We start from the raw sequence: 19,318 nt of genomic DNA on the forward strand, positions 1-19,318 counted from the left end.
CATTTTACTGGCTCTCGCCCCAATTATACATTGTTTGAAAGCACAAAGCCTCGAGATTCAAATGGTGTAAATGATTTTAGGATTCTAGTATTACAGCTACAACAGCAGCAGCAGCAGCAGCAACAGTTTCTTCCTTTGTAATAAGAGTGTGTGAAGAATCTTATCTTTCCTGTTGTCTAGCAACACACACTTGTTGAATCACTATGTGCTGCACAGTATTTTCACAGTAAGAGACCAACAAAGAAAGAGCTCCAAAGCTTTTAGTCTTCTTCAATAAATAAAGGAGCACTGACAAAGCTTTAGCATCACACAACAACATTCGAAATGAATGTATTTTTGCTAGTTAAGTTTGAAAGCAGGAGCTGCATGATGGTGCACTATTTAGTACTGATGCCTCTCTGCAAGAAAGTTCTTGGTTTTAACCCAGTCAAACAATGCAATGGTATATCCAGCACCAGCCTTGTGAAAACACAGCAGCTGTGGATGAGAGCAATGTTGACGTCGTAACATCTGGTTTATTTGAGGATGGAATAGGTGGAACATTTCCCATAATACTAGTTAATGCCCCTCAACTCGGATAATATCACTCTATATCACACTCAAAAGCTAACTTTAGCTTTTTCTTAGGCTGCAGGCAACTCATTCATAAACCGGTTCATTCTCCTGGCAGTAAAGTTCTCAGATAAGTCCCTGTATTGTGGCAAAAATTGAAAAATGGAAATTTTACCCAAACACACAAAAAACTACTTGATTTTCATTAGTAATGGACAGCAGAAAAATTAAATGTAGAAAAAAAGAGAGTTTTCTGGTTTTAAGTTTGAAACAGATAAAAAAAGACACTACACCCAATATAAAAAAAAAAAAAAAAGCTCCATCTTCCATTTTGTTGCATTTGATTTTCAATTATCAATTAAAAAAACTGGTAAATTTTTTGTTTTGTCACTTAAGGTATTTGGAATTTGCATTTGTGTCACTAATGTATCTATAATCCAAACTGAATTCTAGGCAGTAAATTGTTCATGATTACACACAATAAGACACCAAATCTATAACTGTCAATAAGTTTCGAAAACAGGGAGTTGTTATAGATAGCTAATATTATCATGTTATCATATTAATCTACTTATACACTGATAACTATGAATGAAAGTGTAGTTTGACGAGTCCATTTCTTTAAACCAGTCGCAACTACAATATATTGAAATTAAAATGTGGGGCTAATTTAATATATTTTATACAGTTATTTTTGATGACTAATTAGTCATTGATGCTTTTCTTTCATCTACATATGGCTCTTGCATGATTTTAAAGATGTATGTATTTCAGGGGAATCCAGTTTGGCCCTTTGATGTTTGAACTATTCACTTCAACATCATCTATCCATTTAACCAACACAATTTTGGGCTACATTTCTTCCTTTTTTTTTTTTAACCATAGACTGTTTTTCTGTGTGCTATTGAAAATTGTCATTTAGTAGAATTGTGTTTTTGGATTAATGCTTTCCTATAGCATAAGAGGAACTGGGGAGTTACAGCCAGTCTTTAGTTAAGATGGCTTCTCTTTGTAACAAACTATTCCCCTGACGAAGGTCTAGCACTTAAAAGTCGAAAATAAATGGATTTTTTCAAATTAGATAATTTGCGGAAGTCTGTTGGAAACTTTTTCATGGATGAAATCTCATGAATAAATATGTGAAGAATTTCTTTGTCCTAAAAAATTAAATGTTAAAAGGTCATCTGTGCATGCATCAACTTTTTTGCACCACAAAGAGAAAAACAGGAACTACTTTGTTGACACAGTGAAAGTCACTGTTTTGTTTTGGTGTAGAATTATTATTTAAAAAGCACAATGACTCTCAGTGTTTTGACTAAATGTTACAGTGGCTGTGACAGCTGTTCCCTACATACAGCATGAAGATGAGCACCCCGTTTGTCTTCATGTCCCTTCAGCAGTGATAAATAATTCATTCTGGTCAATGTGAACTATGAACGCTGCTAAATTACACTGCAGCAGATGGAGTGGCAGTCATGACTGTTCTTATTCTCTCCCTCTCCTTCCTACCTACTCCTCCTCAGTTCAGTCATTAGTCTCATCCCCTTGCCTTTGAGCTGTTTCTAGGTTTCTCACTGGTCCAAAAACTCTTGTTATTGTCTTCTATTTCCTCAAAGCTGCCTTCCTTTTTGGGTTCCCTGATTCTTTTCTTACTCCCTGTCTATCCTCTCTTGTTTCTTTTTATTACATTTCCCTTCCTTAATCCTTGCTACTTAGTGTTTTCTATCCTCTCCTACTTTCCCTCTTCTTGTTTTCCTCCTTCTTAGAATTTCAAATTTTCCTCCTTTCCAAATTCATTCACGTTCATGAATATCTCTTCAATCCTTCCCTTTTCTCCCCTGCTCACTCTTTCTCCTCTCTTATATTTTCCTTTTGTCTTTCTTTTTCAGTTTTCTTTCCTCTTCCCTTCTGTCATTGTTCCTTCTTTCTTTTACTTCGACTGCCCTCATTTCTTCCTTATTTCTTTACTTCCTCCATTCTTTTTTCTCTTGTCTACTTCTTTCTGTCATTCATCTCTTGCTTCCTTCTTTCCTTCCTTCCCCTCACTCTCATTATTGGGCATCAGCTTTCTAGTTTTCACTCTCCTCAATTCTTCTGCTTCCATTTTATTTAATTTTCTCATGCCCTCCTCTCATCTAATTCACAACCTTTCATCTCCTCCCACTCTTGATGTTATTCACTTTCTTCTTTCTTTCTTCCTCTAATTCGATTCTTCTTGCATCTCTACTTTGGTCTTTTCTGCTTTCTCTCAGTCCAGCCTCTGCAAATTTGGTTTCTTTTTGTTTTTTGAAATATCCTGCTACACCTTTCTCTCTCTATGGTGTCTTGTTCTCACCCACTCTCTGTTTTTGGGGGGCTGAGCTGCAGCCTTGTGGTGTGACAAGAAAGGGGAGGGGGATACAGAAAGACGCACAGAAAGAGAAGAAGAATGGGAGAGAAAGAAGCTTTTTCTCCTTCAGTCAGACACTCAATGTCAGCCTGACCTTCTGCACAGTCAGCAAGCGAGCACAGAGACAATGCTCTCTGCCTGTCAAGCCTCCACACACACACACACACACCCACACACACACACACACATGCACGCACGCACGCACGCACGCACGCACGCACACACACACACACACACACACACACACACACACACACACACACACGCACGCACACGCACGCACGCACGCACGCACGCCTGCACGCACGCGCACACACACACACACACACACACACACACACACACACACACACATGCAAACACATAAACACACGCCATTCTGTGCATCAGTAAACAATTCCATCTACTCGATACACACAAACGCCGAACACATGCAAACTTTTGCTTTCGACAGCAGCACTTGCATGCAGGTGGTGAGAAAAACAGCATTTAGACACACACACACACACACACACACACACACAAACATCACACACGCGAAGATTGACACAGAGATTGCGAGTTCCACTCCAGCAGAGACAAAGCGATGGATGGAGTTTCAGATTTAGATCTTTAATTCACTTTCTGTGACTCACTCTCTCTCACACTCAGACACACACTTGTGCCAGATTGGTCCGTAACTCTGTGTCATGAGGGTCAGCTAGCAGAAGCCATTGGGGTCACTCATGACGAGAGGTTGTGTTACACAGCAGATGTGCGTGGTCGGAATTACAGCATGGGGGAGTCTGCATGTTGTTTCAGATTTATTCTGCAGGCAATGATATTTGCGGTGCTTTTCTCTACAGTCCTAAATGTGTACACAATTTATGGGCATCAGGAAACTCTGCAGGATGCAAAAGCAGGTACACACTTGCGCAGATGTACTTAAAGGAAGTTGTGATGCAGACTAGAGGATGTAACCATCTGTCCACCTGAATGGTGCTAAATTAGTTCCAAAACAACTTTTGCAAGTAGCTGCTTTACAAAGATGTAAAGCAGACAGATTGCTTCTGCTGATATGATCTTGTCATTTACAGGAGTATTTTAGGAAAACATAACAAATGGTGAAGAAGCTGCATTGTTAACCATATATTGTAATGGACCAGATTGAGTAACCTTTTCTCCATCTGTTCATCCAGAAGATATATCTGCTGTACCCTTTGAAGGATTGTGGGGTTTGGATTCTATCCCAGCTAACTTTGAGTGAGAAATAACAACCAAGCATCCCCACACTTAAACCTACAGCCAGTTTAAAATCCCTTTTTGATATTATTCCACATTGTTAGATTATTTCTTAGCATTTCTGCCTGTATTGACAGTGGTAGAGGGTATGACATGCAACAAAGGTCCAAGTGCGGCCTGTTTGTTGTCGTAATCTAAGCCAATGAGCGGTAATCTGAATAAATTACAGAGTGTTACTGATGATGTATTTAAACTCTCTGCAAGCAAGAGGACAAATCTAATGTAAATGTCAAATAATTCCTATAACAACAAAGAATCATTTGATGTTTGTAGTGCTCAAGCTATTAAATCCAGATGCCAATAGGGGATTCACACATCAGCCACAACATTAAACCCCCTGACAGCTGTATGACATTGATCATGTCACTACAATGCAATGCTCTGCTGGCAATCCTGGGGTCCTGCCATTCATGTGGATTTAACTTTGACATGTACCACCTGCCTAAACACTGTTACAGATCAACCATAGCCCCCAGTGGAAACACTACTTCTAGATGGCAGTGGTCTCCCCCTGCAAGATGCTCTGGAAAGGCTCTAGAAACACATCAAAGAGCTTAAGTTGGCCTTCAAATCTCCATAGATCCGGATCGGAAAGATGTACTAGAAAAAACCCAATTCATGGAGGCCCCACCTGCAACCCACAGGACCCAAAGGATCCACTTGCTTGATCCCAAGAGGTCCCATGTCCATGTTTCAACTTGTCAGAGATATTTTGGTGGGACAAGAAGGACCTAAACAACATTAAGTGGGTGGTTGTAATGTTGTAGGTGATGGATGTATGTTAAATATTTCAGTCAATTAACTGAAGTTGATTAGTTCAGAAGAAAAGTGAGAAAAGGTGACTTTGCCATTCATTTTGATGTTTACTACACCGATAATGCACTTTTGATGAGCCCATATGAATCTGTTAGATTCGCTGCCGTCATTTGAGACAGTGTTTGATTACTGGATGTCCTGCGGTTTTGTGCTTTAATATTTGCATTTTCTGTGCACCAAGAAGAGTAGCACTCCTAATTTCACTGCATGCAGAGCTCACAATGACAATAAAGTCTTTCTGATTCTGATTCGGAGTCTGATTCAGTTCCCTGTCACTGGTTACAATGGCTTGTCTGTTTTTCTTTTATGTCTCTTTTAAAGCTATTTCATCTACTTTTTCTTTCAGTAGAACTTCACATAATGACTTCTGCTGCATGAATAGAGCAGCCCGTTCGATAAAAATGATGATCATTATAGTTTTATGAATAAAGACACACAAATATCTTTTCTTAGTTTGAGCTGAATTGCAGCTTTTGCAAATGTTTTGGAATCACATCCCTTCATTAATGAGAAGCCAGTTTCTATTTTAGCATGCAGCTTGGTTTTGGAATTGCTGATTTCGGGTTATCCGAGTACTGAAACAGACTTTTTAAGTATGATGTTGTTCTGTTTCTGTTGTAGAATAAACACAAGTCGATGCTGGAAGCTCATACTGAAATTAGCTGTGGCTGTAGCAAATCAAATATTAATTTAAAACTGCAAGTGAGAATGCAAAACAAACGTGGCCCCGGGCACCATATAAAGACTGATTTTAACAAGCAACAAGGGCTGGTCAGCAGTAAGCTAGTCTAGACTAGATGGACCTTAAATGATCCAACTCCAGTAAAATGGATGGATAAAATGGGCTGGACTCAACTAGACGGCACAGATTGAACTTGACAGAAGACTGAATTACAATGCTGTGGAGTAGACTTGACCATGCTCAGCTGGACACCACTGGCTTGGGAATGGTTTAACCAGTACGGAATTGGACAATCATGGGTTGAATGGATTACTGGTAGATAATATAATCCAATCTGCAGAAGCTGAATGCTTGTCTCTGTTCCAACATCTGCCTGTCAGCTCTGCTCAGCGAACCTGCAAATAATTTTCAAGGTAACGTCAAGAAAAGCTGTATAAAAGAGGAATACAGCTCCCCCCTTTTGTATGCACAGCTAGATAAGGCCTTCTTCAGCTCTTACTGCTAGAACATATTGTTGAAAAATGGCATCTAACTAGACCTAACTTTATAGGAGTTTAATAACAATAGCCTCTGGGATGTTCTATAGCCCTCAGGACACTGTAATGCCCCTTTCTTTTCATTTCATTTCTAAACAATGAGCTCATTTACAGGACCTGGCTTTAACATAATGAGCCACACAGAGCTTTATTATAAATCCTGCTGCAGGGAGTTTCTTTGTGAAGCTATAATAATGGACACAGAGAGATTCTTGCTCCATCTTATCCACCAACAACCTCCCTCTTCATCCCTTTATCATACCCAGGATGGCCAGCACCATGCCATCTTTCAGCACTTCCATGGAGCCCGAGCAGACAAAGAAGATGGCCTGGAGAGCATCGCCCTGTCGGAGCAGGTACTCCCCGGGAGCACAGAACGAGGTCTTGATGTGCAGTGACAGCGAGCGAAGGCAGCCGCGACTGGCAGAGGCAAACAGTGACAGCTCCAGGATCTCCTTGTTAAGGTGCATGGTGATGTCGGATCGCAGCTCATCTGGGAAGTCCTTCAGCAGCTGTGGAGATGATGGAGGGAGAGAGGCAGAGAATGAAACTGAATAAAAAAGAGAACGCAGGCAGGAGACTGGGGGAACATGACAGCTGTGAAAACACTCGCTAATTAAATTTCAAGTCTTGGTTACATCTTATCTGATTCCTAACCTATGACACAACAAGGAATGTTAGTATCGAGTTAAGACTTATATTAATGCAATGAGAGGCCCTCAAAGAAAACATATCATGTAAAACAAGCTGAATTTTGTATAATTACTTCTATGCTAATGCAGAAAATCAACATGTGGTTGCTGCACACATTAACATACAGCCAAAGACAATTTGGAAAACCCTTCACAAATAAAAAAGGAGTAAAAAAAAAAAAATAAATAAAAAAAAAAAATAATAATAATAATAAAAAAATTGCACACCTGTCTGTCTTTCTGTTTGCCAGGACAAAAATCCGGGGCTCCCTGTCACGTAGAGTTGATCAATGAGTCATCAGATCCAGGCTGACTTTAATCAACAAGCCCATCTATAATTCATCTGTCTGGGATTCATCATCATCACTCCACCTAAGCCCTGGTCGGAGCTCTGACAGCTGTCTCGCAGGCATTCACAGCCTGGAGGGACGAGTTACTATTAGACTCCTGACTGGCTGCTTCTGTTTAACAGAGCTTGTCAAGGGAAGGTGTTGTTCACTCCGCATTTCTGTTGCTGTTCTCTCTAAATGCCAAACTTAGCCACTTGTCTCTATTTTTTCCACTTTCCGGGGTTCATTAATGTGTGCTGTTCAGTGTCTGCTGCTGTTAGCCTTAATTCCGTTCAAAAGGCGACTAAAAGGAAACTAAATCTGGTTGGGAAAACCACAGTGCAGCCAGGGGATGTTATTTAGCTTGACATACTTCATCCAAAATGAGTTGAGGTTAACTAATTTTTCCGGTTTTCACACACCACAGGTCAAAATGTGTGTAACCAAATGGCCAAAAAGACTACTGCATCTTTAGCTGAAATAAAACTGAGCATCCTGTCATCCAAATATCACCATGTATGAGAGAAAACTGACATGTTTCTGTCATCGTCAGAGCCGAGAGTGAGAACATGCTGCTACATTGTGGGGGATTGTGTCATATTGATCTCTCTCATGATGTGCTTAAATGTGGCTGATATGTGAGTAGTGAGAAGCATGTGATCTTTCAAATGAATTATTGATCCCTCCATGTTCTGCTGTTGCATTTCTAAAACACCCTTGATGCTGGAATGGTGGGAAAGAGTTAACACCAATTTAACTGAATACTGTCTGAAAAAAAACATTTCTGATTCGCACAAATGAATCAGACTGTCCTAGGTTTTTTACCTCGTTACAGTCAATGCCATTGTTGACCGACCAGGTTGTCTGAAAGTACTCCAACATTCGCTGCTTGAGGCTCTGCGGCAGATGATGGACGCGTATGAAGTCCTTGAGGTCTTTGGTTCTGGTGTGGTACTGGGACCAGCGTGAGTACATCCTCTGGATAATGGCTGTCACATTACCAAAGACCAAAGCATGCATCAGCGCTGCAGGTGAGCACAGGGAGAAAAGGCATGAGGGATGAGAGTTAGACAGGTCATTGATAATGGAGCATAAGCATGAATGAAATATAGTGAAAGGCTCACAATGGACTGTCAAGACAGGAAACTGAAACAGAACAACCTTCTAGCTTTTGGGGCTGCAGAGACATATTTAGTGTATTTAGTGTAAGTGTAGGAACATTCATTCAACATTAGTAGGATGACTGTTTGAACCAGGTCAACAGTGCACTAAAAGAAATGGAGCAGTCAGGTGTATTTTCATGTCATAGATAAAAGATATATTGAAACACAAACAATCTGGAATAAGGCCTAGTGCCTCAGTGCCTGTAGGTTGTAATCTAATGAACAGAGAAACCATCTAGATCTTATATTTACATTCATGTCTTGCACCTCTCCTCCTCCCAGAGGAATATCAGTGTCAGGACTGACAGGAGCTTATTTGATTGATATGACAGATACCTGCACTTCCTACGCCCACAGCTAATGTATTCTCCTAATCTCATCCAGTTTTCAGCCGCAGCTGTGCCGTACACCGCCAGACATGAAAGCATGACTGTTGCACAACTGATCGCTGTTTCTGACATGTAGCATTGATGAAAGAAAATTGAGCTTTTAGCCACAGAATGGAGAGCTTTGAAAGTTTATTTTACAGTACGGCACGGTTTTTACTGGAATTACAGCAAAATTATACCTCTTTAGGTGCACAGTTATTCACATTTTGAACTGTGCAGTGGAATAAAAGAGGATTCGCTATTTGGAATTAAATTCTATCCATACATTTGACTCATAAGCGCCTATAAATATGAACAGGTGCTTTGTGTTAGTTCTCAGCAGTGATGATGTGGCTGTGTTTGTGCAAGCACATGTATGCATTGTGTGTCTGTGACTGCTACTGCCTCCAGGCAGTTGGAGACATTTAGCATTTAGCCCAACCAGAGTTGGGAGTGTCTACAGGGAAAACCTCACCACAGTGACCTCTCTTCATCCCCAAAAAACCAAACCTAGTGTATCAATCCAGTTTAAACCGGATCAGACCATCCTGCAAATATTCTATTATAATGGCACATGTGAAAGGTTTGGGTAGAAAAATCTGATTTTGTTAATACTCCTACTGAACCTTTAAACTGAGACAAGATGAATTAGTTGTGGATTTGAAAATGATTGAAGAATGAAAATTAACGGAGTCTCAGTTTGATCTGATCATTAGTGTTAGACACAAAGTGGGAGTCATTTCTGAAATGTAGTTTGTATTTTATCCTGTCCTGGTTTTGAAGCTCTGATCTGCTCTGATCAGCAGTTACTGATCTAACCAACCACCAAGCTGTTTATTGTTCTCTTATGCATTGTCTGCTGTCTCTCTGCTACCTCTTCCTTTTACCTCATGCCAACCAGGAGGTATTTCCTTCTCGGTGAAGGGGAGCTTTTTCTCTCCACTGCTGCCAAATGCTTCCTAAAAGGTTTTCAAAATTAAACTTTGGATATTTCTGAGTTCTTCTGCTTAGATCTGGTGAAGTCTTTACCTTACTATATGAAGTGCCTTGAGATGAAATGTGTCGTGAATTGACGCTATATAAATAAAACTGAATTGTAAATGTGTGCGCCTACACAAATGTAACTTTTTTTTATAGCAGTTCATATCGTCTATGTAATCTGTGTACCTCCGATAAGCATGACACAAACAGAGAAGATCTTCTCAGCGTCAGTGTTGGCCGACACGTTGCCGAAGCCCACGCTGGTCAGACTGCTGAGGGTGAAGTAGAGTGAAGCGATGTAGACGCTGCGGATGGAGGGACCATTGCCAGTCCCATTAACTCCTCCTATGGCAAAGTACGGCGACTCCAGACGCTTCCCCAACTCATGGAGCCATCCTGTTTTTAACAAGGTAAAAAAAAAAAAAAAAAAAAGTAAAGGGATGGCTACAAAGACAAGTGGTAGGAACAAATTAACTTTCATTACAGTAAAAGAATAAAATGTGCCTTATTACAAATTTCCACAAATTTGGCCGACTCATTTTCTTTGGTCATCTCATTGCTCAAAGTAGTGAAGCATGTAGATACAGAAAAACCAAACGGCATTGTGGTTAGCTGTCCTCCATGCTTTGTACATCCAGAACAATGGATTTCACAGTGGAGACAGATCAGATGGTTTGGGAACCAGAACTGATCCCTGGTCAGCACAGAGTGGAGACGTGCATTTGATCCCAGGAGAGGCTCCTGCAGACACTGATGAATGGTAATTGGATGGGAGCACCTCATAGCTGCCCGACTTCAACACTCACTCTGGCATCAGAAACACATAATTAGGATACAACACATTAATCCTGCCTCATGTACTGACATGTTATTTTATGACACTGAAATGCAGTAATTGGAGAAGAGAAATCTGCATTGCTCCCATGACCCAGTCAATGCTGACCTGGAACCAGTTATGAAGACGCAAGAGCGAGGTAATTGCAGGCAGTGCAGCTCATCGATACTGACTGGAGATCAGCCCAGGGGGCCTCATTATATGAGTGACCTGGAGGCTGAGAGGGGGGAAGCCTGGAGGCTCCATCATTAATTATGAAAACCATGATTTTACAATATACACACACAACTGATGTAGTTGCTGCTTTCACATTTTCCATTCGATAAATACTTAACAACAGCCTGACGAATCAATAAAATCAATGAGGAAATCATAATTTTAATTTAGCTGCTAAAACACACAATCTGTGCTTGAAAGTCACATGCATGTGGTGTCTTTAAGTCAGTCTATGAGGGATTGCACCATTGCTGTAAGGCTTTATTACCAAACAACAAATCTATACTTGTGTAATATGCTTCATCCTGGATGGTTTTGAAGCTTAAAATCCTTTAGGAACATCACAAACATGCCTACATGTGAATATCTTGCTGAACAAAACAGTAGCTTTTATCTTTTCAGATACACTGTTGGTTTGAAAATAATGAAGAATTAAATTGCTCTGCACAAGCATAATGTGATAAATACACAATGAATTCAGTTTAAAAACAAAAACAGAAGAATGTATCTTCAACACATTTAATTTATATATGTGTGTACACACACACACACACACACACACACACACACACACACACACACACACACACACACACACACACACACACACACACACACACACACACACACACACACACACAGATACAGATAGACAGATAGATAGATAGATAGATAGATAGATAGATAGAGACAGATGATCAGTACAAAATAGAGCATTTTAGCTTTATATCCTTTATTACGCATCACTAGCCACCATGTAATTTACAGATTTTTCGTAATAAAAGCCCAGTGTTTCCTTTATATTGATTCAGTCCAGAGTTTGACAAACCTGGATAAAGGCTCCCTCAGCTAGAAAAATAGACAGACCCCCCATCTCCACCCCCCAAACATCTTCCCTTTTTTTTACAAAGAACTCTTTATTGATTTAAAGCTCCAATCTGCAGCTGGTTTTCAGTCCCCGCATTTCTAGCCCGTGTTTGATGCCACTTGGATCCATTTTTTCCCTTTTTCATCTTGGAACAAAGTTGACGCTGCATGCCCACCTCACATGCTACGCAACCCTCACCACAGCTGTGGATAGGAGACATAGAGCAGCCATCGAAGCTCACTGTTTTTATTTTTCTTGTATTTCCATTTCAGTGTTTGCAACAATACAACTTGTTCATCGAACACATCTCCAACAGCTGCTTTTACATAAGTTTTTACTCTCCTGTCACCATTGATTCTTCTACACTATTTTTCTTGTAAACAAACCCTAACATATTATTTTATTTCTCATTTTTGCAGGCATGTTTTTTTGATTTCATTAAAGCTTTGTATTAAGTGTCATTTTGAAATTTGATATAATAAATCCAAGTGTCTCTCGAGACATGATAGAGGAACAAATTATTGTTTTCACCGTATCTGACACTCCACAGTGTAAATGTGCTCAGACTTCGGGCAAAACACAAAATACTACTTTAAATTAAGACAAATAAAATTAAAGAGGCCTGTGAAAGCACACACATATGCCTTCTATTATTTTACATTCCCCAGTTACACTAATCCAAGCACCAACAGCGCCTAAAGGATGCTCCGACTGATTTTGGTGTGGAGCCCAATAGCTCCCCTGGTGTGCTGAAAGTAACGGCAATGGAGCTCCCAACAATTCATCGTTTGGTTGAACATCAAGGGAAGCTTGTAGGTGTTCTTGGATTTAGGATACTACTTGGCATCATTTTGCTGCAATACTCACCAATATCCCAGTTGTAGGCATTGGCCTCCATCTCCATCTTGCCGATAATGTACCAGATGCAGGCCATCCAGTGGGCCAGGAGGGCAAACATGGACATCAGCAGGGTCAGGACCACTGTGCTGTGCTGAGAGTAGCGGTCCATCTTTTGCAGCAGCCTCAGCAAGCGAAGCAGACGCACAGTTTTTAACAGGTGCACCACGGACACCTGGGGACAAGGAATGAGAAACCAAGGTGAATTTATTCTTGGGATGCAGGTGGTGGAATTATCAATTTCATGCAGTTCTTGTCATGAACAACACTTCCATAAAGGCATTTATGTACTGTTGGCTCTTTTTAACAGACAGGTATGAGCAAACACTTGATTTTTCTTGAAGCAATGTCTATTCATGAAGGCAACCAAATGGCACATAAAATTGCCATTTTGTAGACAAAACCGATCAGTCACATCTATCATACTTTCAAATCCACGAGATTAGAATCAGGGTTCTCGGATTAGGTGCCAATGATTAAAACGTCCTTTGGGAGTGGCAGGTGGAGTCTGTCTTATTTAAACCTTTGAACTGCTGCTATTCATTTTGCAATTGAAGTGTGTGATGTATCATCAGGCCAAAATATAAAGAGAAGCTCAGAAACAAACAGTATGGATGCCCATGAGTCTGGCAACAGGCTTAAAATGATTCTCATTGAAAAAAATAAAACAAATCATTCCACTGTAAGGACAATCTACAAATGGTGTAGATTTCAAATGACTGCTGCCAGGACTGGCCGCCCCTGCAAATTCAGCCTAAGAGCAGAACATTTGATGCAAAAAGAAGTCTCCAAGAAACCCAGAATTTCATCACAGGATCTGCACGTAACTCTGCAACTTTTGGTGTCACAGTGCATGGAAAAGCTTTTGCCATCCAAAAAGATGCTCAGAGCAAAACTACAGTTTGCCAATGAGCATTTACCGCCGCAGGAACCAGACAGTTTGGAGTCTTTGATTCATCAATAAATTCTGCATCATGTCAAAGGCTGCTTTAAAATAATGTGAGAATGTGCCTACAAAAGTTAAAGTTTAACCAGAGGTAGACCTTTCAACAGGACAATAATCCTAAACACAGACAAAACCACCAAAGAATGGCTAAAAAAATGAAGAAATGGAGTGTTGTGGAACAGTCAAGTCAAAGCCTAGATTTGAGTCTCACTGAAATGTTGTCTAGATTTTGAAACAGGCAGTACATCCAAGAAAACCTTCAAATTTCTTGCAACTGAGGGAATTTTGCAAGAAGAATGGCCACAAATTCCAGTAAGCTGATGTTAGAGATTTTTTGGTAAATCTGGACCTACACACTTCCTACATATTTTTAACCTCCACAACCTAATCAGCATTGTTCTCCAATGTGTTGTCTATTTTCTTTTTTGCCTTCCCTTCTGTTTACTCTTACCCTAACTGGGCGAGGTAGATGAACACCCTCACCGGACCTGGTTCTGCCGGATGTTTCTTCCTGTTAAAGGGGAGTTTATTCTTCCCATTGCTGTCAAAAACCTACTCAAAGTGAATTTCTGGATTCTTTGGGTTTCTCTCTATAATACAATACCGTCACATCTTCATCTTACTGTGTGAAGTGTCTTAAGATGACTTATGTTTTGAACTTTTGCTACATAAATAAAAGTAAACTGAACTGAATTAATATTTAAACTTTACTTGTTTAACTGCTACAGTGATGAGTAAGATGAAATAGACTTTAGGTTAGAAAAACAGTCAAAAATTTCAGCAAGGTGATGTCAGAGACTGGAGGACAGTTATATAAAATGCCTAGAAGAAGGTGTTTTTGCCAGAGGGTGTAATGCGACCTGATGCCAAAGGTACAGTTACTTTTTTGTGTAGAAGGATGATACATCTAATGGTATTTTTGGATAGTAAATGATTGAAAAAAAAGTTCTTATAGTTGTGTCCGAGTATACCATCTTTATCTGTACATTTAAAAAAAAATCAAAGGTATCCTTGGCTTTTTCATCTCACTTTACTACCAAAACACACACCACTAGCATCACTATATAGCAACACTATGTCAGGACACAGACATACAAAGAGTGAAACAGAAATGTCTGAAAGAGAGCAGCAGAGCGCAGTCGTTTCCCTTTTTACGGACAGTTAATCTCATGAGAAGAGTGATAAACCAGCTTAATACACAGACAGTAATATATGGCTGCAGACACACACCAAATGAAGTGGCAAAAAGCATGCTTCATGTCCTCTCCACCGTTCAACGCTCAAATGCTTTCCGATTCTATAATTAGAACTTGACAAATGCTTGTAAACATTTCTGCAATATGATCTATATGAAAACTTCCTGATGAAGGACTCTTGGATGTAAAAATACCAATTAGAGCAATCAGACGCTCGCTAGCAGGTGTGTTTGTTTTGTTGTTTTTAACTTCCTATCATCATCAGCATACAATGCTCTGCTCCAGCTTCCTCCTTTATCTTCTGTTGCCTTTTCAAAATTCTTTCTTTCACCCTTCAGCAAATTTAACCGCTCTGGCCAAAGCCTTCTGAACCTGGATTTACACACACAATGTTAAATTCCTTTTCACACCTTTCCCACTTTCATGTACTGCAGATGTGATGTGAATGTCATCCATTGTGCACCTGCTCCTCAGGCAATCTCCACCAAAAGTCTATCATTTGGGGCTTGCTGTCATGTATCCCCAATGGAGATATGCACGCGCACGCACACACACACACGCACACACACACACACACACACACACACACACACACACACACACACACACACACACACACACACACACACACACACACACACACACACACATGCACACACACACACACACATCAGCTTTTATTTAGAGGGATATAGGCCATGGAGGATATTTGATGTATGTTGCATCTGTGTTTCTGTAGTGGTAAAGAGCTGAGGGAGGGGTGGCGTGTGGAAAAGTGGGACATAAATTCGATAGAAAATGTATGTTGATGAAGTAAAAAAAGGGGAAAGAGTGATGATGAAGAAGAAGGATGAGAGAGAGGAAACAAGAGGGCAAAAGAGCGAATCAGAGCATCTGAACAGAGGGAAGAAGCTATGTGGACAGCCCTTATCAGAGCTGCTCCTGCACACGGCTGCTGCATGTTTTATGGTGGTTTTTCTACACTCTCTCTGTAAGAAATAGAGAACTGGTGCAGCACAAGGGGTAATGAAGCCTCCTACCGAGCCCTGGGGAGCAGCTCCGTCTCCTCTCCACCATCTATCACCACCACACATCCCACCTATGGAGCGAGCAGCCTGCACCACATCCCATTCTCCTCCAGCAGCACAAGCAGTAAGCAATCTAACGTACCCAGCTACGCATAAACACCTCCTGCCACTTTGTCCTTCAAGTTCTCCCCTTGCCACTTCCATCTCACCCCCGTGCCATTCACATTTTCATTTCCTCTGCCCATCAGGTGTGAAATTTACATTTCGCTACCTGATTTTTTTTAAAGCTTTCTTTCTGCTTTTTAAGGCAGCATTTGCATACATGAGACTATAACTTCATACAAATGCTCATTATTTCTCCCCCTCCAGACACGCCTTAAGTCCTACAAGCCTATCACAACAGCGTGACTGGTCATGCAGTTTTATTTATTTTACTGATGAAGCTTTATCGGGCCAATAAGTATGAATAACAGTGTTGTATTAACAAGGGAATAATACCATTGAGGCATACAGGTCCTGGAGACACATTCACAGGAGCTTTAATAATAGCACTTAATATCTAGTAGCGGTTTGTGTTTGCAAAACCATCTTTCTGCAGAGTGCAATTTACTTTATAAACATTAATATGATGTAGCGAAAGACAGTGACAATGCTAATAAAAAGCTCCCAAAGAAGAAGTGCTACTGAATTTGTTATAAAAAACAGATACTTAGATGAGGTTGTTTTTCAATTCCTCTTATTTGTTTTTCCTGAAAAACTACTTCAGCCCCCTCAAACACCTGCCTCCATTTATAGGGTCTATTGAAATGTACAATGATTCACAGAAAAAAAGAGGAACCCTGAGAATTAAGACATAGTTGGTCAGACGTAACCTGATTAGACTGAATCAAACCTTGAAAATAGCCAGTTTAAAAGCAAAAAAAAGGAAGTCTGAAATGAGATTAGATCATGGAATTCAGTCTTGATTTTGATTGAGATCAAGTAGGTGTTATTCTACAAAATCTGGATTTTCCAGATCCCTACAGAAGGCTGAATTGAAAGTAGAATTTAGAAATAAATTGTAATAAAACTTGTAAACAAAAAAATATCTGTATCATGTAGTATATACAGTCTCCTCACATACAAAGCTCTTACTGACCAAACTCCATCATGTCTTTTACACATTATCATACAATATTGTCCAACTAAAGCATTTTGCTCTTAGAGTGCAGCACTTTTTGTGGTTCCAGGAGTTTTCAAAAGCACAATGGAAGACAGATCCATCATCTATCAGGATCCTCTGTGAGGAATCAGCTCCCAGTTTGGCTTCTGGAAGTAGACATGCTTTGCTTTTAAGATCAGCTCTCAAACTTTCCTTTTTGATAAAGCTTATAGTCCGTGCCGTCCAGCTGCTGAAGGACTTCCCATGATGCATAGATCACCTCTCCTATACTCTCCTCTCTCCATACATTTATATCTTATTAGTGCATGTTACTGACTTTGTGTCTTGTTTGTGCTTTGTTCTCTCTGCAGGTATCTCTCAATCTGAAACTACATATCTATGATCAGCAGTTACTAACCTCACCAACCTCTCTAGTGTTCTTTTATGTAGGATGTGTTTGTTTTCTTTTTGCTTTTCTTTTGTCTCTCCTGCTTCACCTTCACCCTAACTGGTTGAGACAGATGAACGCCCTCACTGAGCCTGGTTCTGTCAGAGGTTTCTTCCTATTAAAGGGGAGAATTTTTTTCTTCTTTCCGTTGTCAAAGAGCTGCTCAAAGTAAACTCTTTGGGCTCCTCTCTGTAATATAATACTGTAAGATCTTCATATGATAATGTGAAGTGTCTTGAGATGTTGTATGTTTTGAATCGCTGCTAAACAAATAAACCTAAATCAAATTTAATTTATATTTTACACTTGATTTGCTTAAGTGTTAAAGTGATGAAGTAGACTTTAGGCTTAATATGAAGTACAGCAAAGTTATTTAAAAAACAAAACGGTTTTGTCCCCAGCTGTCAATATATTTAATTGTGACTGTCATTTATCAATGTATAATAATGACAGTATGAGACACGATTGTGTCAGTGTGCCTCTTAAAAGCTTCAAAAATCTGGACAAATGGAGAAATCTTAATGTTCTTTATTTTGTTAACCTTTGGACACGAATGTATTTTTAGGATTTTAAATGTAAATTTAAAATATTTAGATTGGATTAATGAAAAATGTACATTTATTTGTGTTTATTTGTTGTTTACTAGCTTAATCATAGGATGTTTGTGTTGTTTAATTGTGCTTTTTTTTTGCAAATAAAAACTTTTGAAGTGACTTCAGGTTATTCTACCTGTTATTCTTTACAAAGTGTACTTCGTAGTCTAGATAGAGAAATGTGGTCCCATTCAGAGCACTGGTAATCAGCATTTGGCACATTGCTTCTAGATACGCGTGATTCAGTCCGATGTTGTTCTGAAACATCGGCACAGTGTGATGGATAATCCGATCTTGTATAGCACAACATGGGATTTCCAAATCCAAGTTCGAGTCAATCTGATCTGGTACTTCGTGTGAACTGGAACCAGGAAAAGAGGGCAATGAAAGAGAGATGTGTAGTTAAACTACTCAGCAGATAAATGCCAAAAAAGCAGAAAAGATTGCAAAATAGAACTAAAACAAAAGAAAGGAAAGAACATGAGGGGACGCTGCTGAGGCCCCGCGGCTCATTTTTGGCTTCTGTCCACAAAAGGGACATCAGTCTGAATGCTTCGTCCTTAGAGGGGACATCACGCAGAACATTCGGCAATTACCAGCCATTCCTGCTCTCCCCCCGTGGCGATGAGGGAAGTTGTGGCCTAGTGGCCCTACATCCAAATCCAGACCTACTGGGAACGTTTGGTATTTCCATTAATAGAGTCGGGAGCCGGCTGCACAGTGGCGTAGTGGTTAGCACTTTCGCCTTGCAGCGAGAAGATCCCTGGTTCGCGTCCCGGCTTTCCCGGGATCTTTCTGCATGGAGTTTGCATGTTCTCCCTGTGCATGCGTGGGTTTTCTCCGGGTACTCCGGCTTCCTCCCACAGTCCAAAAATATGCTGAGGTTAATTGATTACTCTAAATTGCCCGTAGGTGTGAATGTGAGAGTGATTGTTTGTCTATATATGTAGCCCTGCGACAGACTGGCGACCTGTCCAGGGTGTCCCCTGCCTTCGCCCGAGTCAGCTGGGATAGGCTCCAGCACCCCCCGCGACCCTAGTGAGGAATAAGCGGTGTATAGATAATGGATGGATGGATGGATGGAGTCGGGAGCCAAACTGGCACCTTCGCCTGAAGCAGTCTGTCACTACTCCTTCCAGTTTCCCTTCAGAGTAAAAAACACAGCATATCCTTTTTTTCTTAATTATTTTTCTATTCTCATTCATTTTCATGGGTGAAAGTTTGTAAAATCTGAACTTGGCGGGCACCCCAGTAGCCCAGCAGGTTGAGCGGGTGACCCATAAACAGGGGCTATACAGGGATATTCACTGAATCTCACTAAACTTACATTGGATTGGAATCACTTACTCCAGCTTTAAGGC

The 19,318-nt window shown here is 40.3% G+C and overlaps 1 protein-coding gene across 4 annotated transcripts in view; it reads right to left on the minus strand.

The window, feature by feature from the left end:
- The window catches only part of kcnh8 (potassium voltage-gated channel, subfamily H (eag-related), member 8), an 81,134-nt gene that overhangs the window by 14,954 nt on the left and 46,862 nt on the right, over window positions 1-19,318 (minus strand). For all 4 annotated transcript variants that reach the window (XM_055017830.1, XM_055017831.1, XM_023287085.3 and 1 more), the window contains 4 exons: window positions 12,576-12,780; window positions 9,976-10,185; window positions 8,103-8,302; window positions 6,519-6,768 (listed from right to left, as the gene is read on the minus strand). In XM_055017830.1, the coding sequence (XP_054873805.1) occupies window positions 6,519-6,768; window positions 8,103-8,302; window positions 9,976-10,185; window positions 12,576-12,780 (865 nt within the window). The remainder of the gene's footprint in view (window positions 1-6,518; window positions 6,769-8,102; window positions 8,303-9,975; window positions 10,186-12,575; window positions 12,781-19,318) is intronic.

The sequence above is a fragment of the Amphiprion ocellaris genome, chromosome 15 (genome assembly GCF_022539595.1).
Source record: "Amphiprion ocellaris isolate individual 3 ecotype Okinawa chromosome 15, ASM2253959v1, whole genome shotgun sequence".
Lineage (NCBI taxonomy): Eukaryota > Metazoa > Chordata > Actinopteri > Pomacentridae > Amphiprion > Amphiprion ocellaris.